At 36.6% G+C, this 25,642-nt stretch overlaps 1 protein-coding gene across 3 annotated transcripts in view; it reads left to right on the top strand.

Annotated features, from left to right (window-relative positions):
* The window catches only part of LOC107550443 (discs large homolog 1-like protein), a 138,986-nt gene that overhangs the window by 57,236 nt on the left and 56,108 nt on the right, over window positions 1-25,642 (top strand). For all 3 annotated transcript variants that reach the window (XM_016231721.1, XM_016231719.1, XM_016231720.1), the window contains exon 4: window positions 14,669-14,836. In XM_016231721.1, coding sequence (XP_016087207.1) covers window positions 14,669-14,836 — 168 coding nt within the window. The remainder of the gene's footprint in view (window positions 1-14,668; window positions 14,837-25,642) is intronic.

The following is a 25,642-nucleotide window of genomic DNA, read 5'->3' as shown; positions in this document are numbered from 1 at the left end:
GCCCATAGGATTACATGTCATCTGTTCTGCTCAGGATTGACATTCAGTTGGAATTCATTGTCAATTGTTAAAAAGGTTAAAACCTATATTTTTCTTTGAGTGAAAACCTGAAGTACTGCAAGATCATTGTGAACTTTTAACTTTCTTAAAATTTCTACATTTTAATATAAAATATTTTATATAATGGTGCTGAAACTCCGCTATGAGATGATATCAACCAAAATGAGAAACAAGAGACCAAAAAAATGCAGATGAGCTGAAGGCCACTGTCAAAGAAACCTGGGCTTCCATACCACCTCAGCAGTGCCACAAACTGATCACCTCCATGCCACGCCGAATTGAGGCAGTAATTAAAGCAAAAGGAGCCCCTACCAAGTATTGAGTACATGTACAGTAAATGAACATACTTTCCAGAAGGCCAACAATTCACTAAAAATGTTTTTTTTGTCGGTCTTATGAAGTATTCTAATTTGTTGAGATAGTGAATTGGTGGGTTTTTGTTAAATGTGAGCCAAAATCATCACAATGAAAAGAACCAAAGACTTAAACTACTTCAGTCTGTGCATATTGAATTAATTTAATACACGAGTGTCACAATTTGAGTTGAATTACTGAAATAAATGAACTTTTCCACAACATTCTAATTTATTGAGATGCACCTGTAGATGATTAGAAGATCATTTGGAGGATTTTAGTGCTTGTAAATATTATCTTTGTTTAAACATGGAAAAGTTGTTTTTAGGTCATCTTTAAGCAATGACTGTTTAAAAGGACAAGGCATTTCTCTGATTAAACTGGAGGGAAAAGCAGTGTGACAGTGATGTATGAGGGAGTCTATTATGGCTGTTGGACTGCTGCTCGCATAAATACTAATTTCTTAGTCAATCGTCCTTTGTTCCAGAACACACTGGCTGAATGCACAGCTTCTATTTTTAGTTTCTTAAGAAAACATGGGAGGTTATGATGGCTTTGGTAGTTTTCTTGTCTGTATCGCTCTCTGTTTCTACCATGATCCACTGACGTATTAATGGCAAGTCAAGCTATCTATCCAAATTTGTCAGGGGCACAACTCCTCACTCACCATTAACCCAGAGAAACACATACACCTGTCACTATCTCTGTGTTCCGTAGAGTCCAGTTTCTTTGTTCTACTGCTCACAAATTTGTGATCTAAGGCCTATGGTAGATACAGGCTGGCACATTCGGCAGATCTCAAATGGAGTTAAATGATCGAAACTAGTCATTTCTCTGTGCTCAATGTCATTTTCTTGATGACTGGAAGGGCAGCATAAGAAAGAATAGTGGCTGACCAGAGGAGTTTATGCTGCTCTCTGGACTGTCAGATTGACAGCAGTTTTAGCATCTGATCACACAGATGGGATGATTGCCCATGTTATGGCACCCCAGATTTTGTTGTTGGAAACATTTCTGATGATTCTCCTTTAAACACTGGAGCCGACAACTTGTGATTTAGTTACAGGCAACGTTAAGCATCGCTTTACAACATACAGTCACCATGTAATAACAGCAGAACAGCACTTATTTTGCCGGCTAATGCATTTTGACATATGTAGAGCTGAAGCGCATTATATAATTGTTACAAGAAATTGTTACAAGAATACATTCAAACGGGTATATTTAGTTGTAGCTCCTGGTTATGTGTGTTTATAGTGGTATTTATTTTTTTATCAGTAGAATATGAAAATGCATTCACAGATATGAACATTTTAAATTTTACATCATGCAGATTCAATTGGATCAAATCTGCCCACAGGCTCCTTCCCTATATTATTAAGGACAAAAGAAGAGTGTCTCTACTGGATTTTTAAAAAAATCCTAATCCTTTAAGGATGATCTTATGTTTTAGTGAGTGGGATGTTGCCAGTATAATTTTGACAAGATTTCTGAAGCACATGTAAAGTTGTTCTTACTAGTGGTCGACCGATATTAGTTTTTTTTGACAGCTGATGCTGATATCTTGGAAAGCAGAGTGGCCGATATAAAGCCGATATCATTTTATTTAGTTGAATTAATATTTAAGAAATTTTAAATCATTGGAAAATGGATTAAAAAATAAATGTGTAAAATAAACATACTTATACTTTAAATTACAAAGAATTTTTCACAAATAAATAAATATTTAGTAAAAATATAATTAAAAAGGAAGTATACAGTGTTACCAACTGGGCACTCAGTAATCTGGGAATCATATTTTTTCAAATAAAGCCAAGGTAACACTCATTTTACATACAGCACACAGTGAAAATGACATGAATATGACAGTGGGCAAAAGCATGAAGCACAGCATAATTTGAAATCATGAGTTTAAAGTTAGTTGATTGCGAGTCTCCAGTGAAGCTGAACTCTCCTCCTGTCCATATTCAATTCGCACGGATCGACCGTCATTCAGAGAACATGCGATCATGCAGGATACAAATGCACACTTCACAAGATCTCACAGCTGGATTTGACTAAGTTTGCAAAATTTTTTAAATTAAATGTTCATTAGTCGTTCAAAGATTTGTTTAAATGTTATAAATGCGTATTTGCTAAATGCTGACGGAAAACGAGAAAGTATTATAATGTTTGCCTTTCTATTACTAATAATATAAAAGCAATCGTTATAATAATAATAATATAAACGTTATAATCGTAAAAATGTTTATTCATTTGTTTAACAGTTTTTTCTGATTATTAAACAGATTTCTGTCCGTATTAGACAGAACTGTTAACGACGACAGCGAACAATATATATATATATATATATAATTACATTTGTCATACCTCAACTAGGGCTGGGCGATATGGCCAAAATTTATATCACAGTATTTATATATTAATAATTATATATTTCTTATTTTTGGTCGATACAATAAAATTCCGATATCGATATGAACAGTATTTAAAAAAGCCTCAGAAAAACTGCCAAGAACGTCCACAACAGATGTCTGTACCTACAAGTATTAGACAGAACTGTTAACGACGACAGCGAACAAGGAGAATGTGAACACTGTGTGCGCAGGCGCTGCCGTTCTCTGTGCCATCAAAATAAAAGTCAGGCGCGCCGTCAAGATAAAAGTCAGATATATCGGCCTTGGCGATATATCGGTCGACCACTAGTTCTGACACTAACTGCTAACTTTCTTCAGAGATTGCAAACTGATAAGTGATGTAAGCTACTTCAGCTGAAAGAAACTAAAGATCCTTAAATTAAGTCTTTGTGAATTCTTTTGACAGATTTTTAAGAACCTTAATTGTCCTCAAATCAGACATCACAGTTTGCCGTTTTTGTTGCATGCTGGAAAAAACTAGCACTCTAATGAAAATATTGAACAAGGTTAGTGTATATGGAATATTTTTACCTCCTATAAAACTATATAATATTTTAGAAATAAAAATGGTACAAATAAATTAATGTTCACTTTTTGTATTTAGCCTTCATAAAAGAAATGTGAAATCATCATCAAATAAACATAAGACTCTCAGACTCACCTTATTAATATTAAAGGGTTCATATGACATTGTTAAAAAAGAACATTATTTGGTGTATTTGGTGTAATGAAATTTGTTTATGCGGTTTAAGGTTAAAGACACATTATTTTCGACATACAGTACATTATTGTTTCTCCTCTATGCCCTGCCTTTCTGAAACGTGTCGATTTTTACAAAGCTCATCGGTCTGAAAAGCGAGGTGTGCTCTGATTGGTCAGCTATTGCCTCAAGCGTGTGACGGAAATGTTACGCCCCTCACCATATTGTGATGCCGTGTCCCGGCGAGATGAGACAAAAACATTAAAACCCATTATAAACTAGGCATTTGTTGCATCCAGTGAGGACATTGTTACTGATTATAATGACTTATACTGTATTTTCACACGTTGCGTTGCATCGCACCACGTAAACATAAAACCAAGTCTGCACATGTCTACATCTTCCCACACAGTGACGTAGACGTGGGGGCGTGTTTAAACGAGGCGTTTTAGGAGGGCGTGGACGAGTATTAACTTTTTTGGGTTTGAGACTTTAGTCTTTGCAACTTTAGGGATCTCATCTATTCACGGACAGCTTGTAACACTCCAAAGAGAATGGAAAGCTTGAAATCGCATCATATGACCCCTTTCATATCTTTAACTTTAAAGTAGAGATGCACTGATGTATCGGCCAATAATCGGTATCAGCTGATAAAAGAAATTTTTTTCACTATAGGCCATCGGTCAAATCAGGCGATGATCAGGACCGATTATATCCTGCCAATCAAAAGGAGGCGGCCAAAATGTGTCAGACTGCAGCTCATACAATGTGTGAAGAAAATCTATCGTGTTGAATCTAGGGCTGTCAAAATTAATGCCAAACCCTGGCTTGAACTATGAATGTTGCTAATTTTTTAATCTGTTAATGTGTTTTTACTGCAGATCCACGGTTTTCTCAAAACCAAACAATGCACCTCCCATTCAATAATCACAATGTGCTTTGTTACTTGTGGTAAGAAACAAAGTCTAATTTTTCAAGTTCTGTCCATTCTGTCACGAAATTCAATCAATAAATGCCGTTTTGACGCTTTTAAATGTGGCGTGACGGATCACTGTGTTCATCACTTTAGCTCAAGTGGCAGCGCAAGTCTCGTCCACTGTAATACAAGTTATAGCGCAAAATAAACCTGAATGAACCTCAAAAGGTATGTTGAAAGATACAGTACAACTTACCGACATGTATCACATTTAATGTAATCACTCATTCAGTGTTTCAGCTGCGGAAAGATGACAATAAAACAGCTTGTGAACAATGTCACTTAACATTGCATTTACCTCAGCAAACTTATTCAGTGTTCACAGTTCATTAGTTAGATACAAAAACCCTAAAGAGGAGCTCATTTACATTTAATTGTATATGTATGTTTGAATAAATCTGGCATGAAGACAGTTGTTTATGAAAACGTTATGTGAAACTGAGTTGTATATACGAACAATTCTGTTTTTATCTGAAAATAAATAGCAGTTAAATATAATGGCTATGTTATTAATTTTAACCTTTAGTATAACAGTAATGTACCAAATGTGAGAGGGTTACCAATATGGTTTACAGCATAAGTTAGGAGAGTTTTTTCCCCTTAAAATCGAATTATAGCATAGGCTGATTATTCTTATAGATTGAAACAAAGTGCTTTAGCCAGGATAAAGAATATGAAAAGTGCTCAGAGTTGCAGCAGAAAACAGGAAAAAAAGAGTGAGCAACAACTAAAAACACATGTTGCTGGAGATGGACTTATTGAAAATGCAAATTAATTATCTGCCAGCAGGAGGCACAGGCTGGATGCTGGAGCAGCAGAAACAGTGGTTTCCCCGGTAATGGCTGTACACAAAGCAGCGCTCCGCTCATAAACGCAGCTTTATCAGATTAAAAGAAAATGCCATTGAAACTTGTCTGAAGAGTCAATTCCCTTCAAAGATACATTCATATAAAACACCCGTGCCGGGTTTTGATTTTAAAACGTGCAGTGCTCATGTTTATTCAGCAAAGTCAAACTGTCAAAGCCTTTTGGAAAATTTATTTGTGGCGGTCAGTGTAGATATTGTGGTGGGCCGCCACTAGTGTTGTTTTTTGGCGGCCTGTTTTAATTTTAGTTTTAGTCTAGTCTTTGTGTGAAGCTGTCATTTTAGTTTTTATTAGTTTTAGTCACGTTCATACTCTTTTTAGTCTAGTCAAGTTTTAGTCAACTAAAAGTCTGAGCATTTTAGTCAGAATTATCCATGACTATTTTAGTCTAGTTTTAGTCGACGAAAACTGATGACATTTAGTCTAGCCGGAATTTCAGTCCATCTCTAATTATTGGCGACATTAGAAATGGATATTATATAATAGATGCAGTGTTTCTAAATAATGCCGCGAGTGGGGCTTGAGGAAGTGAAGTGACGACCTGATGCAGCCCCTGAAGTGAGACACAGGAAACAAATACTGCAAAAATAATAATAATAACGCGACTAAACGAGACGAAATAACGTTATAACATTTAGTTTCGTCTCGTTTTGGTCAACGAAAATGAAGAGACATTTTAGCATAGTTTTTATTTTGTAAACCACATTTAGTCTCGTTTTTATTCGTCAACAATATTGCATTATACATTTAATTATAGTCATCGTCATATGACCAGCATTTTCATTGCGTCTCGTCTTGTTTTCGTCACGTGATAAAGGTATTGACGACGATATTTAGTCATAATTTTCGTTGACGAAAGCAACACTAGCTGCCACAAATAAATCAATATATCAGCCCTCTATAAACACCTTGGCAATTGAAACGCCATTGGCTAGTACATTTTTTAGTTTACTCGCCAGACTGATATATATATAAATAAATTGTAAAATGGCACAGTTTTATAAATATCTGAAAGTACACTCTTAACATCAGTCAGTCAAGCATTATAATATGATAATCAATATTATTTAATGATAGAACTTCAGTAATTAGAATAAAAACTTGATAACCATGTATAAATGCATATTAGTCATTTTAACTGAACTTCGGACTGGTGGTGGTGCTTTTTTGGTCATTCAGTGTTTCTATAAAAAAAAAATTTGGGGAAAAACTAACAAAAAATATAATAATAAATAGATATATATGCAGTTGTGCACATAAGTTTACATACCCCTTGCAGAATATGCAAAATGTTTAATAAAATATAAACATAATTTTAATAAAATAAGAGGCATCATGAAAATTATTTAGTACTATCTTGAATAAGCTATTTCACATAACAGATGTTTATATATACAAAATAAAATAACTGAATTTGTAAAATTGACCCCGTTCAAAAGTTTACATACCCTTGACTCTTAATACTGTGTGTCATTTGCTGGATGACTCATGACTGTTTTTATGTTTTGTGATAGTTGTTCATAAGTCCCTTGTTTGTCCTGAACAGTTAAACTGCCCGCTGTTCTTCTGAAAAATCCTCCAGCTTTTGCACATTCTTTGGTTTTCCAGCATCTTCTGCATATCTGAACCATTTCCAACAATGACTGTATGATTTTGAGATCCATATTTTCAAACTGAGGACAATTGATGGACTCATACATAATTACAAAAGGACAAAACATTTACTGATGCTCAAGAAGGCAACACGATTCATTAAGAGCTGGAGGGAGAAACTTTTTGAACTGGATGATCAGGGTAAATTGTCCTTATTATATACAGAAATATACAGAAATTAAAAAAAGTTATCAAACACAAAATTTTTTATTAAATATAGATGAATATATACATTAACCCAACTGTTGGGTTAGTTAAATTTGTTAGTCCATATTTGACCCAAATAATTTTTTAGAGTGTATGGAATGCTTGAATCACTGAGTTGCAAAGTGTGTTTGTGGGACATAAATTTACCTAACGTCCTCAAAGAAATCTAGTCTCATCCAAAAATAATATATTTTCCATTTTCTTTTGTTTTAAAACTTGCTTTCCTGACTTTTTTTTTTTTTTTTACTAAAACAGAATAATGGGGTTCTTTTTTATTTAATTTAGCTCTAATTAGAAGTGTTTGCTTGCATTACTATTACTATTGTTCATACTTAAAGGGTTAGTTCACAACAGCGTGAAAGATCAAAGACAATTTTTTATATAACTCTGACTGGATTCATCTGAAAGAAGAAAGTCATATACACCTAGGATAACTTGAGGGTGAGTAATTTATGGACAAATTTTCATTTTTGGTTGAACTAACCCTTTAAGGTTATGGATTTGGCAGCTCCCTAATCTAAAGTATTGAACATCGGCACATAACTTGTCTCACAGTGTTTAAACCTGTGGGTAAAGCATTTCATCTTACTGACAAATTGCCATATAAAGCAGGTTATTGCAATTCTCATTTAAAGCTGTGAATATTGGCACAATGTGCAGAGGTGGAAACTGGAGTACTTCACCAAAAATCCCAGTTTGCAGAGGTGAAGTATCCGGTGTATCCCAGGAAAGCTTCAGATTGAATATTGAGCTGCTTATCTCAGCCACAGAGGACATGACTGAATAGTGAGTGGTCGTAGTTGCCAGGAGATCCTCCTCCTCATGCTCTCATCAGGGAAGACTGTGAGCTCTCCTCTTCTATCATGTGCTTCTGCCCACATGCTCTACACATTGAACACTTACAAATCTTAATGATAGCAATTCTTTATGCTGGTCTTGCTGGTATTTCCATTTATGGATGTTGGAGGAGAATTACATAACATGGCGGTATTGTTAGGGAAAGACTTATGGCCAGATGCACAAAGAAAAAGCAACATCTTTGGACACTTCTGTGACTTTTTAATGTTGCCAAGGCTTAGTCACAGTATATTGTGTTATTGGATTGCTTAATGTCACTTCAGTGAAACACTGCAGTTATAGGTGGTGGAGCAGTGTTTAGAGGAACTGTTAGAAATTCCATCCTAAATAGCTTAATATGTTGCTGCCAAATTATAGTTCAAAGTAGTTTACAGTTAAACTCAAATTCATGCAAATATGACAAATTTCTGGAAACAAAACAAGCGCAATGAAGTCCTTTCAATCCTGATAACATGAAGATGTGAACTAATGTTCTATAAATATGTGAAATAAATAAAGTTCCAAAATTCAATAATCAAATTTTAGATTGTCAGAGTGTGCTGAAGCCTAAGCGAAAATGTGTTCATTTTTTATATACAAGATGCATAAAGCCAAAGTGAAGCATGGTCACTCAGATACGTTTTTCAGATTGTGCCGACTCGTCCATATGATTCGCACAACCAGACTTCATTTACCCCAATAGAAAGCATATTTACACTGTCTGAATTGTTCACTAAATAGTGTTGTTTGTAGGTGACCAAATACTTATTTTCCCGAGGAATTTACCAATTAATTCTTTAACAATCCTACAATGTGATTTTCTGGATTTTTTTTTCTCATTTTGTCTCTCATAGTTGAGGTATACCTATGATGAAAATTACAGGCCTCTCTCATCTTTTTAAGTGGGAGAACTTGCACAATTGGTGGCTGACTAAATACTTTTTTGCCCCACTGTATGTGCCGTTCACTATATAGAAAATAGTAAAAGTATGAACAAGTGATTGATTTCAGACACAGCTTCAACATTTTTTGTAGTGTTGAAACCAGGAGACTTGTGGGCTTTAAAATTAAAATTAAAAATATATATATTTTTAAATGGAACCCATAGCGCCCTCTCGTGGTCCCATGGGGGGTCCCTGAACTCTGGTTTAAAAACCTGTTGTTATTCATGTATATTTCTAGATACTCTCTCAAGCCTGTGTTCATCTCAGTTAAAATCTCTAATAAATGGACAACACATATTTCATTTCTGGACATAATGTCTTTATTTGGAATTGAGCCTTTGACCATGAGGGAGGCAGTAATGTATATGCACATTCTGCACAGATGAGTTATAGCAGAGGAAATTATGTTTAAAGATATGATGACAACTGTCAGATGGACAGATGATTTTTAAGCAAATGCAATGATTATGTAGAGTGAGATTTAAGATTATCTAGGTTGACCTCAAAGCCCATTATCAAATTTTCAAAAACATTGTGGATGATATATACATTTTCTCTTTACTTGCTTAATGGGAAGAAAACCAAACACTTTTCAGTATCAATTCCTAATTGCACTTTTTTTGTAATCTGGCTACTGATTATACGCCAGTCAAATGCATAAATCTAAGTGCTTACACCAGTTCAATGAGACTTATGTCAGCTTTAAATAAATTTTGTATGTCAGCTGCTTGAATCACTGGCTCACCTATAGTGAGAAGTAGTCAGTATCTGATAAACCTGTTGCCATAGCAACTGTGGCCATCCTCTGCCTGTGTGGAAACCACTCATCAGCTACCTTTTTGTGTAAGCATGTACCAGTGTTTATTTTAGAGGAAGGGAAACCCATGTGCGTCTCGTGAAAGCACTACTTGGTGCAAGGGAATGGTTTGATAGTTTTCTGTGTTTATATAATTAAAATGTGGATGATTGTAGTTAGTTACAACATATATGATACTTCAAGTATATTGTGTAATGTTCACCTGAAAATGAAAAATTAGGGAGTATAAATTATTTACTTCCTGATTTTGCTTCAGAACTGTATGATTTTGTTTTCCTCCCCAAACCTTTCTATCCAAACGCAGTGATAATGTGTAATATTAAGTGACCTTTTGGAACAACTTTGAAGAATGCTGATACTGCTTTTTCCCATGCAAAGAAATCATACAGCATCAGGATCTTTCAGGCTCTAATAGGGACAAAAATGCACCATGAAAGAAGCCTATTTAACTTTATATTAGGCTCTGCACTGAGTCTAAGTTGTCCTGGGTATCCTAAGTCTTCTGAATACAAGCCCTTACTACACTTAAAATCTCTCCTTCACTGCAGCTCTCAAATTTCATTTGTGTTTTTAGTATGTTTGCTTTCAGGTCATATCCAGGTTTACAGATAAGGCCATAAGTATTTGTATCAGCTGAACATGAGCTTGCGGACACTTATGGCTCGTTTCCACTGAGTGGTACGGTTCAGTACAGTACCAGGGCTCCAGACTCATTCTTCTCACTGATCACTCTTTTGCGACTAACTTTCTCAGTTGCAATTTTTTTTTTTGCGCTACAACATGGGATTAATCAATGCATGCTTTTATCATAGTTTATAGTTATATAGAAATGGAAGTGGTTAACATTTAACCCGTTCTTTTTCATCAGTATAGTATTATTTGTGATTTGAATTTTTGAACTAGAGTTCCTCTTTTGCTGTGTTATAAGCCGGGCTTGGGGTGCTTTTTGCGATCTTGTTGAGATATGATGACAACTGTCAGATGGACAGATGATTTTTAAGCAAATGCAATGATTATGTAGAGTGAGATTTAAGATTATCTAGGTTGACCTCAAAGCCCATTATCAAATTTTCAAAAACATTGTGGATGATATATACATTTTCTCTTTACTTGCTTAATGGGAAGAAAACCAAACACTTTTCAGTATCAATTCCTAATTGCACTTTTTTTGTAATCTGGCTACTGATTATACGCCAGTCAAATGCATAAATCTAAGTGCTTACACCAGTTCAATGAGACTTATGTCAGCTTTAAATGAATTTTGTATGTCAGCTGCTTGAATCACTGGCTCACCTATAGTGAGAAGTAGTCAGTATCTGATAAACCTGTTGCCATAGCAACTGTGGCCATCCTCTGCCTGTGTGGAAACCACTCATCAGCTACCTTTTTGTGTAAGCATGTACCAGTGTTTATTTTAGAGGAAGGGAAACCCATGTGCGTCTCGTGAAAGCACTACTTGGTGCAAGGGAATGGTTTGATAGTTTTCTGTGTTTATATAATTAAAATGTGGATGATTGTAGTTAGTTACAACATATATGATACTTCAAGTATATTGTGTAATGTTCACCTGAAAATGAAAAATTAGGGAGTATAAATTATTTACTTCCTGATTTTGCTTCAGAACTGTATGATTTTGTTTTCCTCCCCAAACCTTTCTATCCAAACGCAGTGATAATGTGTAATATTAAGTGACCTTTTGGAACAACTTTGAAGAATGCTGATACTGCTTTTTCCCATGCAAAGAAATCATACAGCATCAGGATCTTTCAGGCTCTAATAGGGACAAAAATGCACCATGAAAGAAGCCTATTTAACTTTATATTAGGCTCTGCACTGAGTCTAAGTTGTCCTGGGTATCCTAAGTCTTCTGAATACAAGCCCTTACTACACTTAAAATCTCTCCTTCACTGCAGCTCTCAAATTTCATTTGTGTTTTTAGTATGTTTGCTTTCAGGTCATATCCAGGTTTACAGATAAGGCCATAAGTATTTGTATCAGCTGAACATGAGCTTGCGGACACTTATGGCTCGTTTCCACTGAGTGGTACGGTTCAGTACAGTACCAGGGCTCCAGACTCATTCTTCTCACTGATCACTCTTTTGCGACTAACTTTCTCAGTTGCAATTTTTTTTTTTGCGCTACAACATGGGATTAATCAATGCATGCTTTTATCATAGTTTATAGTTATATAGAAATGGAAGTGGTTAACATTTAACCCGTTCTTTTTCATCAGTATAGTATTATTTGTGATTTGAATTTTTGAACTAGAGTTCCTCTTTTGCTGTGTTATAAGCCGGGCTTGGGGTGCTTTTTGCGATCTTGTTGTCACGTTTTACAAGAAAAGATAATTGTCTGTTTTGCTTACATACAGCTACACACCTTTCACTTTTTAAGACTAAAACAAAAGCTGGATTCTTTGTTATTCTTAATTAAAACAAAACAGTAAGATACAATGGCAAACTAGCTTACAAAATGTTTATTAGCAAAAACTAGTAACATGAGGCATGGCATAAACCACATGTTGTATTATATACCAACTAATAAATTACAGAACATTAAGCAAACACTGAGGAATCAAATAAAAAAATTAAATAAAAGAGAGCCTCCATAGCATAATGTGAGGTAAACAGCAAAGATAACAAGCTTTTCAAAATGAAAAAAAGAAAAGTAAAACTAAACTTGCTGTCGGTGACAGTGCTTGCATGTTTTTTTCCCCCCACAAGAGTACCAACATGTTCACCTTCTCTGGTTTAAGAAGCGGTCTTTTACTTTACTTTAGCTTGAAAACCATCCATCGTTTCCTCAATATTTGCATCGTTTTTTGCCGCGCACACCTTCATGCTCGTGCTGACGTGGCGAGTATAAACCAGGCTCTACACTCGAAGTGCTGCGCAGTTCAAACGAGTAGCGCGGTTTCGTTATGCATTCAGTTTCACTTGCCGTGGGATGTTGCTCACATGCAACAGAAATGGCAGCGTTTATGAGTTGAACAACGCGGTGGTCACGCCAGTGCGACCGCACACAAAATTTAGTCGCACAGGTAGAATGAAATGGTCGCAGTCTGGAGCCCTGAGTACGGTACGATTTGGGGCTGTACACCCTGATCCAACTTGCGTTTCCACCACCAACAGTATAAGAAAGCATGACATTGTCTGTGTATATGTGTGAAAATATAAAATGATAAAATACAGTTATATTTTTTGTGTTTGTGCACTCTGATGTAAACAAGCCCATCACGCATAAGCAGCATAGCGGAACGAGTGAAGGAGAAGCTTTGTTCCCCTTGTGTTGTCATTCCCCTTGTAGCATGAGCAAGTGACGATTCTCTGTCAAACAATCAGTATTCTGCAGTGAGTCTAGCTCCACCCTTTAGGTACCGGACTACTGTGCTAGATACCCCAACGGAAGGGTCCTAAAAAAGTGGTACGTTTCGCTATTTTGGTACCATTCACAACTTCTGACAAAGGAAACGGAAATAACTGTGTACCATACTGTACTGTACTGAACCGTACCGCTTGGTGGAAACGAGCCATTACTTTACAGTCCTTTAACCAAACGCTTCACTGCATCTCCACTTTCAGTCAAAGATTTCCATAAATGTCAGTATTATAGTATCTGCCATCCTCAAAACCATATTCCTTTTCTATCCTTTTGCACTGACTATGTGGTTACTATAATGAACTAAATCTAAACCTCCAGTCTTTTTTAACGTCTTCAAAATTTCATGTTTATGATTGTCTGTACATGTCTCAGACATCTGAGCTCTGTTCCAAAACCTAGTGAGATGCCTTGCTGCCTTCTCTGTAGAGTTCTAAGCAAGGGGCGGCTTTTCCATATGGCAGAGTATGGCAGTCGCCATACCCTAGCCTCCCCTGCCATGCCCCAGTTGTCCATTGTCATACCCTAGGCAATCATCCCACAGAATGCGATTTTAACCACGTGACCTCCCCCCAGAGCTAAATTTTTTTTAATGTTAGCATGTTGCTAAGTTAACATAACACTCTAAGCATTAAATAACATAGAGCACAACTTCTGGGTATTGAATGAAATAAGCTTATAATATTTATCTTTTTCAGCGTTTTGGAATAATTCATTTTGGGATTGCCTTATCTGAAAAGGCCAAAATGGTCTTTGGAGGCAGCATATTAGGGCCTTTCCCCGCCATGATTTAAAACGCTGTGTAAACATACTGTATTATTTTGCAAGTATGGAGAACAGCGATAGATGGACGGATGCTGAAGTGCAGGCACTTGTAGCAAATGTAGCACTGCCAGTTGTTGTTGGAGATTCTTAGTCCTGCTTTCCATTCTTTCAATCGCTTTATGTATACGTCAACTTTCCATGTCCATTATTGTGAAACCCGCGAGACACAACAAAACACAGCTCCGATCACAGCGTCCTCCATCCTCCTGTTGTTAACGTTGTTTTTTTTTGTTTCTGTTGTTGAACGCCGCGCACAAATGACGTCGCTGTCGACCGGCTTACGTCACTTCTTAGTACACACTGTCGGTGCGAATGCAACCCTTTAAATGGTACTGGGAAATAGTTAGCGCAAAATCGTCCCAGTACTTTAGTACCGTACGTTTAGTTCTGGAACTAAAGCGGTGCGAAAGGGCCTAATTAAATAACCTACCTTTTGAAACAACTTTCACATCTGACGTGTGGTTTAAAATTCTGCCTTTGTAAGAAGCTCATCAGGTTTTGGAATATAGGGTTTTTGTGACTGCAGTACAAACCAAGCAGTTGTCAGGAAACAAAGACCTCAAAAGGTCTCAAATCTCCTTATGACATGGTATTCATCTAATTTTATCTGACTGGTCTCTGTTGTTCTCTGCAGAAGTACAGACACCATGATGAAGACACAGGATCTCCACAGGAGCAAAGCTCACCACAGTTCACTGATGAGGCTCCTGGGCCAGAGCTGGTCCAAGTGGCTGAGAAGAACCTCTCCCAGATTGAGAACATCCACGGCTATGTGGCACATGCACATATCTCCCCAATGAAGGTAGGTAGTGGTCTTGGAATCTAGACTTCCTGATCAGATCACCTATTTTATCATTTGATGTGTTGTCGATCACCTTGTTGTCCAAATTCTACCATGCAGATTTTTATAACTTTGTGTGCCTCACTCTTTACATACACAACACACAAACATACCCTTTAGGTTTTAGAATGGTTTCCCCTCCTTGGATTATTTAAAAAAATAGCCGGACAGCCATAAGAATTGCTTTTGTATGGTCAACTTGTTTATTTTTCTTTACCACAAGCGATCAAAATTAATAATTTTGTCTAAAGCATACTATTAGGTTAGGATGAAAAATGCTGTGCCAATAGATTGAAAGGCTCTTAATGTACTTGGTTCAGTGGAAATCTCATTATTAGTGTGCAGGGTGCTTTATAACGCAGAGGGGTTTGCAGGGCCCACAGGCTGATTTATAATCTGTTGTATTGCTGAATGGACAGTGATAAATATGAAAGACTGGCATAGTTGATACAAAGACCCCTTCTTTCAAATACTTAACATTTATTAGAGTTTATACATAAAACACGGGACATGTATTTAATGCTTTTAGATAAGCAGCTTTGAAATGTATACTGTAAGAAACATGCAACAGCTCTGTGTGCCAAGTGGAAGGCAGCAGGGTGACCAGAGAAGGTGAATATGCTGTAAGGTGGAAAGTAGTATATATGTGTGCACATTTACAAGCTTTCATCCTGCTCCTGTTGTGCTCCAGTGCTCTCTTCTGCCTTTAGATTTATGACCCCACAGCTCCCCCTCAGTCCCTATCAGAGCCTAAGCCAGAAGCATGCACACAACAAACCACAGATGAGAAATAACACCTGCCATTTTTCGTAACCTTCACTGCTCATGCTTAAACCGGCACCTTTTCATTCCCTCAGCCCGCTTCACAACCTGCCATCCATCTCAGACACACCCTTACAATACAGTTAAGGCCCAGGCTTATCTGGAAGTCACCTCTTCAGAGAACCTCTAAACAGCACCCCACCCATCCCCCCATTTGAGGCCCTGCCGTATATGCTAAGATATTTTTGGTATTTCTGCTGTAATCATGACAAAACTACTTCTTTTCAAACCTTTTATTCATATAATTAATTAATAAAATGTGTTAATTAATTTAATATATTAAATTAACCATGATTGACTTTCTGATTCAAGAAGTTCTGTTATGTTTTCCAGAACGTTATGTTTATTCAATAAAAATTGAGGTAAAATAAAAAGAGAATATGAGAAAAGAAATCTAAAGAGAGAATATTGTTTAGATTATTTAAATATATTAATAATAATTTATTCATTTGCAGTGTTGGGGAAAGTTACTTTTAAAAGTAATGCATTACAATATTGCGTTACTCCCTAAAAAAGTAACTAATTACGTTACTTAGTTACTTTTTATGGAAAGTAATGCATTATATTACTTTTGCGTTACTTTCACGTTACTTTTTAAATATAAGCAGGGCTTGATTGTTTTTAATATAAGAAGTTCTATTTATAGCAAATATAAAAGCCCTTTCACACCAAAAAGTGTAATGAATAAACCTCAGGCTGAAGCAAAAGTAAATTCACATCTGTACAGTAGAACGCAAGAGAAGAAACACTCTTCAGCAATAAAAAAACAAAGCACAATTGTTAGTTTATCTAAAGTCATTTTTGCCTATTAGTATGGTTGAACTGGATCATCAAAGGTCAGCAGCAAAGACATTGGTTAATAAAATGGGATTAGATACATTTGTGTTATTTAATATTTAATTATTGCAGGTTTGCGTCATATTCTGAGCTTGCATTTCACTGTTTTAATTCATTTTGATGAATACTAAATCTGTTTTTTGTGAGTGGGATGAATTAATGCACATTCACATTTAGTCTAGAACTACAGTAGCATCATGTCCACACAGCGCACACAACGCCTCTGTACTAGAGACCTGCACTCCCGCGGGAGTACCGCGGGAACCAACGCAACAGGGTGCGGCGCGGGACAACTCTTGATGGGCGAGTGCGGGTGCGTGCGGGAAGAGACTTGTGTGTGTGCGGTATGCGGGAGAATAAAATGATTCGCGGGACTCCCGCCAAATAGAAGTTATCTAAATATAAATTGTCTAAAACATATAAATTGTTATTTATCTGTTGTACAAAAGCAAAAAGAACAACTAATATTAACATTACAATTATTGATATGCGCAAGCTAGCCATAGTTTCTATTTATAACATGTGTTTAAAGGGTAGCGCAATGTAGCCAATCACAGACTCAGCTGTTTTTTTTTCTAGAACACAATTGCCAATCAGAGGTTAAGTTAGAATCTGCTCACCACAGTGCTGAAATTGCATGCTCATGAATCCTCTCATTTTACACATGAAGTGTAGACATTGTGAAAGATTCATTGTGCATACATTTATTGTGTTATAACAGAGCTTTATGAGCTCGCATTCTGCCATGCCAAACCATGCACGCAGCAGCCCATGCTTGCTTTTCTGTTAAAAATAACAGTGGTTTGTTAATGTTGATGCTTAGCCTAAATAACAAATATTTTATTGGGAGTGTTTATGCTGGGATGTTGTGGAGCTTAGGAGATGTTACAGAACCATTTCATGTAAATTTCTTCGATGTACTGAAAAAGTCTATATAGATTACTTTTTTGCGGGCGGGAGCGGGACAAAACATGAATGTCGCAGGCGGGAGCGGGACCAGATAAGATATATTTCTGCTGGAGCGGGCGGGCGCGGGACAGAATCTTGCGCGCAGGTCTCTAGTCTGTACTTCCGATTTCTCCCTAAATTGTTATAGGAGACTCGTCAGTCAATAAATGGGAAAACAAAGAAACTGGCATTACTTTTTTGAAAAAGTAACTCAGATATTTTCTTGTAAATTAAAAAAGTAATGGGTTACTTTACTAGTTACTTGAAAAAAGTAATCTGATTACGTAACTCGCATTACTTGTAATGAGTTACCCCCAACACTGTTAATTTGCATACTTTTAAAGTTATCCTGTGGCCCACTTTGAAGTTTGCTTAGGCCCCATAGTTGGCCCTGGCCCACTGGTTGAGAACAACTGCTTTAAACCGTGCTCTTACCCTGATCCTTGTCAGTATTGTCTATTAATATTGCAACCACTGTGTACATTGTGCTGGATGTGTCTACTCAATAGGACTGAAAAGATTAGTCAACATTTAAAAAATGTTGACAAATCATTTTGTTGTTGAATAGTTGCTAGATCTCATATGACCCAATATAAGGGCCTGCAATAATGCAGTTTGACCAGTGTGGTGCTGTAGCACAAGACCAATTCAGCCCACCTGGCTGCAATCCAATTTAAGACATGCTTATGAGAAGTGTAAACAAAACTGGACCTGCAGAGTGTGGATTTTTTTTTTTTTACAAAATTACAAACAAAAAATGCTGTCGTGTTGTAAAGGCCCTGATATACTCATGGCGAAGTGCTTTTTTTTGGTTTGCTGGGGGTGAAAAGAAGTTTGATATAACCAAGCAGCTGTTTACTGTTAGTGTCCATCCTGATGCTGCTGAGAGCGGCGTTTAGATGAATGTGTAAATATAGGCTTCACACTTTCCTCTCAATTACAACTTGATGTTCTGCTATAAAGCAACTCTATATGTATATTAATATGTATAAAATATAACTCAATATGATCAATCAAAGCCTACTAAATAATCTGAAATAATTGACAATTAGTTGATTAATCGTTCTAATCATCATTAGATTAATCGATTATCAAAATAATAGTTTGTTGCAGCCCTAAAACTCAATGTTTTATATGAGAATGTAGATTTATATGGATGTTTCAATTACCAATTCTTAGTCGTTTACCTTTGGTTGCCTCAATTTTTTACATTTTGTTACATCCTTGATGCCAATTACAGTTTTTTTCTTATTTTGATGACTACGTCTTTCATTCCTGTTAGCTGAATTTTATTTTCAGATTGATTTAAGTTTTGTTTTCCAGATTGATTTAAGGTACAGTTGTGACTCTTAGAGTATGTTCATGCAGATGTAAGTTAAAGACTAGCGGATGGCATTTGATCATTTGATTTTTGTATTAAAAATGATGTTGTCCTGATATAATAATTTAAAAATATTCTCTATTATCTATTATTATTATTATTAGGGGAAAAAATAACAAAACTGCTTATTAATATTTGAAAAACTTTCATCCACAAAATCAAAGCCATGTGATGCAACCCAAATGAATAAATATGCAGGGGAAAAAACATACAACAATAGTATATATCAGAGACCCTCATGACTGTGATAAGGTATGTAAGGTTCTTAAAATATAATAATTTTGCGCTAGTTCAGGTTGTAAAATGTCATGTGATGCATTTCCCCATTTGTAAATTAATAATTCATGACAGTGGTAAAAATATATTCTTAAACTATACTAAGGTGCAGTAAAAATGGTATAAATGTTTTTCAAAACCATATGAAATACAAAGAGTACATTTCTAAATATTGGCACTCATTTTGAACTTTTTTTCATATTTTGGACACTCTTAGATATTATTGTCCCTGTAAATTATCATATAACAATTTGATAAGGATACTTTGTGAGGAAAACTTTTGAAGGTTAGTTACTCTGTGGTGGATTCTTTTGCCACCTTGTTTTGAGAGAGGCGGGGGATAGAGGACCTACAATAATGTACAGTATTTGAAAAATAATGTGTTTTTTGAACATTAAAGCATGTCAACATATTCTGTTACACCAAATACACAAAATAATGATCTTTAAAAAAGCATCATATGACCCCTTTAATAGTCATTGCAATTGTACATGCTGCTTCTAGTGGTCATGATGTATCAATATAAATACCTTTGCTATGTGTTCATGCGGTAACACTTTACAAGATTCATTAGCTAACATTAGTTTACTTTAGTTAACATGAACTAAGCATGAACAATACTTCTACAATATTTATTAATTGTAGTTAATTTTATGTTAGTAAATACATTAACATTACTTATTGCAAAGTGTTACCGTTCATGCATTAAAGGGATAGTTCACCCCCAAAAATGAAAATGTCATCATTTAGTTATCCACAGTTTGTTCCAAACTTGTATGAATTTCTTTCTTCTGCTAAACACAAAATAAGATATCTTGAAGAATTTTTTTGGGGGGGCGGTGAACCATCCCTTTTAATGTTTTTTTTTTTTTTAATGGAGGTGGGAGTGATATTGGCATGGTCCATTTAGGTTAAAGGCTGACATTCTGTCCCAAGAATCTTTTCATAAATTAATGGAATTTGCTTTGAGTTTTATAGTATACATTTGTCTCCATGGTCCTCATAATTGCCATTTGGGATTAATGTTTCCATTATGGTGATTTTTTAAAATATATATACTGTGTGTGTGTATTAGAGGTCGACCGATAGTTGATTTTACAGATAGCAAGGTTGGACCACACTAGCCAAAAACAGATTAATCAGCCTATGGTTTTTAAAATGGATACTGAATGAAAACTAAATAGTGCTGAGCTTTATTTAAAAAAGCAAACAAAAAAACATGCTTTTTAAATAGAACAAATATATTAATATGAAATAATAATTATAAATACTTCTACATAAATTATAAATACAATACTTCTACAGCTTATATTAACCTTAGTTAATGTTGCAAATAGAATCATACAAATTGTAAAGTGTTATTATTTCATATAAATTCAAACAGTCATGCTTAAAAATGGCCATGTTTAAACATCTACACAAAGGGCATCGCACTGAAATTACATACATATGTAGATTTTATTTTATGTAAATTCTCACTCTCGGCTATTATTTTAGAGCGATTGATGGTCATTCAATCAAAATAACAAAAAGCACACTGGACAAAAAACTTTTTGGGGCCAGGGACCGCTTACAGCGAAAAACATTTTCCAAGGGCACCTTCATAATTATAACTGTGATTAAGCATATACTTACTGCAGTGTGTACTCTCAGATGCCATTGGAACTTCCGGTTTAATTTTTCTGGACTCTGTTTCAACAGTTAAATTAAATAGTAGTAATCTAAAAGCACATCTTTTAATTTTTTTATTTGTACAATAATAGGGCCCTATGAAATGCTATTTATCTATTTATTTATTTATTCATTCAAGAAATTCTGTGTTGCCTGTTTTAATTTTTTTCTAGGTGTATGATTTAATACAAATTTATTATAAAAAAACAGTGGTAATAAGATGAAGGCGTCAAAACATTAACTTTCAAAATATAATCAAATGAAAATGTAACTAGTACTTAAATTTTTTTGCCAACAAAGTGCTGCACAACATAGGTTTTCTGTTAAAACGTAACTCTTTCCCCGCCATTGACGAGTTATCTCGTCTTTTACAAGAAAACGCTTCCCCGCCAAAGATACGTTTTTACAGCTTTTCGTGTTTCCACTGTTATACACTCGGGGTGCTATTACGCATCTTCTGAACGAGTACAAAACCTCCCGAACAAAAACACACGAGAGACGGAGAAACTAGCGATCTCTTATGTAAACCGATGCATATGAAAAATATCATATCAGCAATAGACAGCATATAAATGGAAACTGCATAATGTTACAGAGTAAAATGTTGATCCAGGAAGTGGCATATGTCTGTGCAAGCTTTGGAGGTATTGATGGAAGCGATTTACTGGATTATGCTTTGATAATCTTACTGAATATTATCCAGATGTAATTTTTGATAAATATTAAATTTTCTAAAGTAGAGGCTCTTGATCTTTATTTTGGTGTATTGCATATTCAAATATTCATACAGCAAAATATACTGGAGGCCATCAAATTTGAAAAAAATCAAAATTGCTGGCGGTGGCTGGCAACTTAAAAATAAAAATGCTGATGGGGAAAGCGTTGTACATGGAAGAAGAATTGTGTGATTATTCTTATAGAAATATTATTATTTTTATTACTTTGAGGCGTACATTCTATTGTGAAGTAGTAATATGTCTCTGTCAAAATTTCTTTAGGTTAAACCAGACTTTTATTTTGACAGGTTGTCTTGAAGACCTTTGAGTTTCTGTGTGTGTGTGTGTGTGTGTGTGTGTGTGTATGATATGACGATAGTTTTCTCAAAGGAAATGGTGAATTGCTGGTGAAGTGACTCTCAGAGCAGTTCTAAAGATAAAGTTAATGTGTTTATATCCTCATATAGTGAGACAACAGAAGCGGAAAACACCATAAGAGCAACGTGTGCTTCAGTATGTGTGTAGAACATGAAATTGCGGCATTAGAGACGAGGAGGGCATGCAGACTTTATTATATGCGCTTTAATATATACAGACAGTCCATTTCATTAAGACTACAGTGCTACTTTAGATTTTTTCATTCAAGATTTGCCAAATTCTGCGACATTATGCTTTATATAGTAAATTCCATTTTAATGACTGGACTCTGCGATTTCCCTCTGCATTTTCCACATCGCGGAAATCATACAGACCTAAAATTATTTTGCGGACCCCCTGGCTATGAGTCACAGACCACCAGGGGTCCACGGACACCACTTTGAGAACCCCTGCACTAGAGGAATGAACAAAGTACACACAACGTTTCATTGTCTGTTTTAAATCCGCGTCTGAATTGTCCCGCTCTATGCAGCACGCAGCCTCGCATGTCAAAACAAATAGCAAGAGGTGTCAGTGATTCTGCCTCTAGAGGACGCTCTGGTACTATCTAATGACAGTGGACCCTTCTCAGCCACTCCAACAATGGATGCAACCCGGAAAAACTATCGGTATGGATTTTTGCCGATAGTTCCAGCAATCAACTATTGGTGCCGGTGAATCGTCAAACCGGATCAATCGGTCAACCTCTAATATATATGGTCTGTGTTTCATCAAATTAAGCATCCTTATCATACCACTCTCTGTTTTGGTGACTCTCTGGCTTTGTCTCAAAACCTAGTGAGCTTGTCTAGCTTAGGGACTGCATTTCTGGGTATCATGGTTATCATAGGTCATTCAAACATGCATATGATGCCCCAAAATTCTGTCAAGGTGAACATTCCCTAGCTCTAGATCCTTACTCCTCATTTTGTTCTGTTGTCTGTCTCTCTTTATAATTTTCTCATGATGAGAATATTAGGCACTTTCAATTTAAGCTTGTATTGTAATACAGTGAGTTCAATGTCCCTCTGTAGGTTGAGTCGCTGGAATGCATCTTCGATGGGCCATCCACTGTAGTGAATGAGGAGAGTCCTCCGCCTCCTACTACTCCCCTGTCCAACCCGTACCCTCAAAGTCCTGTGACTGTCCAGGTAACAGTTTCCCGTCTGACTTGGCAAACATCTTTATGTGCTTCTGATGTAATACCTGCAGCTTGCCAATTCTGTCTTTGTCACAAGGCTGTCAGTCATGTGCGGACTGGTGTCGGTCATCTCCATGTGATCAGCGTGACTGGTCGATGCAGCTTTTCATTGTTTCATGATGATTTGCATACATTTAATCAAACAGGCTTAATGGTGACACTAGAGGGTACAGTGCAGATTTTGCATTGTACCTCTCATTGTCTTTCCTATTTGTATTTATGCAATATTTTATTTTGATAGGTGCATGAGCCTGCTAGAATCTACACACGTGGGTTCTAGTTAAATGATAGCCTTGTGTTTTTAAATGCAACAGTTGTTTGTCTGTATATGTTGCAAGCAATAGCTTTGCTGTTGCATTCATTATCTGTTGGTGCATGCCGTCATGCATGGAAGCACCTTTGCTTCCACAGAGCATGGCCAATGTTTTTTTCCAGCTTCAGGATTTTGTGCTGAAGATTTCATTTAAAAACTGATTACTGCATGAAATGATCATTATACAGTATAAGATGAATAACAAATTCCTCATTGACTCTTTTTTTTGACTGACTTATCTGGTCTTGGGATTTATAAGGTGGAAGTGCTTATTCAGGCCTGAAAACAATTAGCATTTTATTGCCGCACACATCTAAGAATGAGGTGGTGTTGGTATGGGTTTGAGGTGAGCCTGTGTCCTTCAGTCACTTTTCTCATAAAAATCATGAGCCTTGAGCTGCCTCCCATTTCCCGTCAGTGACGTCAGTCCTGATATATCTCCCCATGTGGCAAAATTGAATGACTTGATCGCATATTCAAGAAAGCATCAGGAGAGCACGTCAAATGCGAAGAGGTCAAGGTGCTATAGCGCCGTCCCCTACAACCCAGGAATTTCCACAGGCACAGTGAAGGATGTTACCCTGCCTCATCTCCAAGACAACTTGAGGAAAAAGGAGAAAACATCGTCTTCTCATTTATCACAGTGTAGCATATAGACACTGCAGCCAGAGAGGCACAGCATTGGAGTAACGTCTGCATCGCAAGCCTGTGGACTAATTTCTTTCAGGCAATCAGAGAGGAGCGCAGTCAGTGCTAGCCTAGTCAAGCACCCAGTCTCACTCTCTCAGCTTCCTGCTGACTCATTTTGAGCTGAAAGAGACGAACATAAGCACCTGCAGCCATCTGCACTGAGCTCGCATCCCACCACTGCACAGCCGCGATCGCATCAGTGTGCCAGGAACTGCATCAGCCACAGAAGTGAGAGAGAGAAGGTGAAACAAGTATTATTACAGGGGGCTGCACCGCTTTATTTCTGCAGCAGTTTGTGTGCGTCAGGCAGCCTGGTTTTTTTTTTCTCCTGCCCTACGTTCTGCTCTTTATAGGTACCTGCACCGTATGTTTTTGTCGCCAGCACACACTATGTGCAGAAATTGGTTTTGAGATGCCGGCGTAAGAAGAGGTGGAGGGGGGCAGGTCAGAGTCAGGAAAAGAGTTCTATTTCACCGGAGCGTGAACCCCACACACGCACACTCCAGCCTTAGCCCACAATGCTCAACTCAGTGTGGTATGCTAAAAAGATGGGTCGCCGGATCATGGGTACCCTAAGGAGAACCAAGAGGCGACATCTGCACTTGTTGGTAGGTCTGGAACTCCGCAACAAGAAAATGCTGCGTGTCAATCACTGCAGTGAATACAGAACTTGCTCTCGGTAAAGCAAATGATGAATGCTTCAACTTCGATGTTGACATAAGTTACTTGATTTGCTATGTATTAAACAATTTATTGTGCATCATTTGCAGTGACATTAATCAGATTCATAAAAAGTAAAATGTCCTTCCACTCAAAAGACATAGTATAGACAAAGTATAGACTATATAATCATGCCTAAGATTGCGAAGCTAGGTGCATTAACAAAGCAGAGGTGCGTAATTTTTTTGTTAATACGTCATGGAGTCTGAAAGGCACTGATTGACAGACTGTCTCGTAAGGCCATATTAAAGTCATTTGTTTTGTTGTGTGAAATATGAACATTGTTCTGCATTACATTATGGCAGTAACCTGCGTGAGTGTGTGATGTCTGGCACGTCATTGTGTTTTTTGAGAAAATGTGAAAGCACATATCTCTTCCCTCTGCTGCCTGGCAACCTGCGTGCCTCTGTCATGCAGCAGTGCTTGCAGTGTCTTACACACACACACGGTGTGTGCTGCACAAAGCATGTACGTTACAGATGTGAATGGCAGCGATGCTTTGCCACTGATCCGATCATTGATTTTTGAACACATTGGAATGCTTAAGCTCATTTAACTGTTCAGATGTACTGTTATGGTCCCTAGTCACCAAATGATGCATGTAATTTGTTATCAAAGGCATGTTATATGTTTAAATACCCATGATAGCTTGGGCTGTACCTATTGCTGGGTTGTTGGAAGGTGCTGTTGGCTTGTTTTTGTGTACATACATTCCAGTCCCTATCAAGACACAAAATACTTTGCAATTGGCCTCTTTACATTTTAATCATTTAAA

Source organism: Sinocyclocheilus grahami, unplaced genomic scaffold (genome assembly GCF_001515645.1).
Source record: "Sinocyclocheilus grahami isolate Dianchi unplaced genomic scaffold, SAMN03320097.WGS_v1.1 scaffold398.1, whole genome shotgun sequence".
NCBI classification, from domain to species: domain Eukaryota; kingdom Metazoa; phylum Chordata; class Actinopteri; order Cypriniformes; family Cyprinidae; genus Sinocyclocheilus; species Sinocyclocheilus grahami.
Note: the sequence above shows the minus strand (reverse complement) of the source record. Positions and strands in the feature narration are given on the sequence as shown.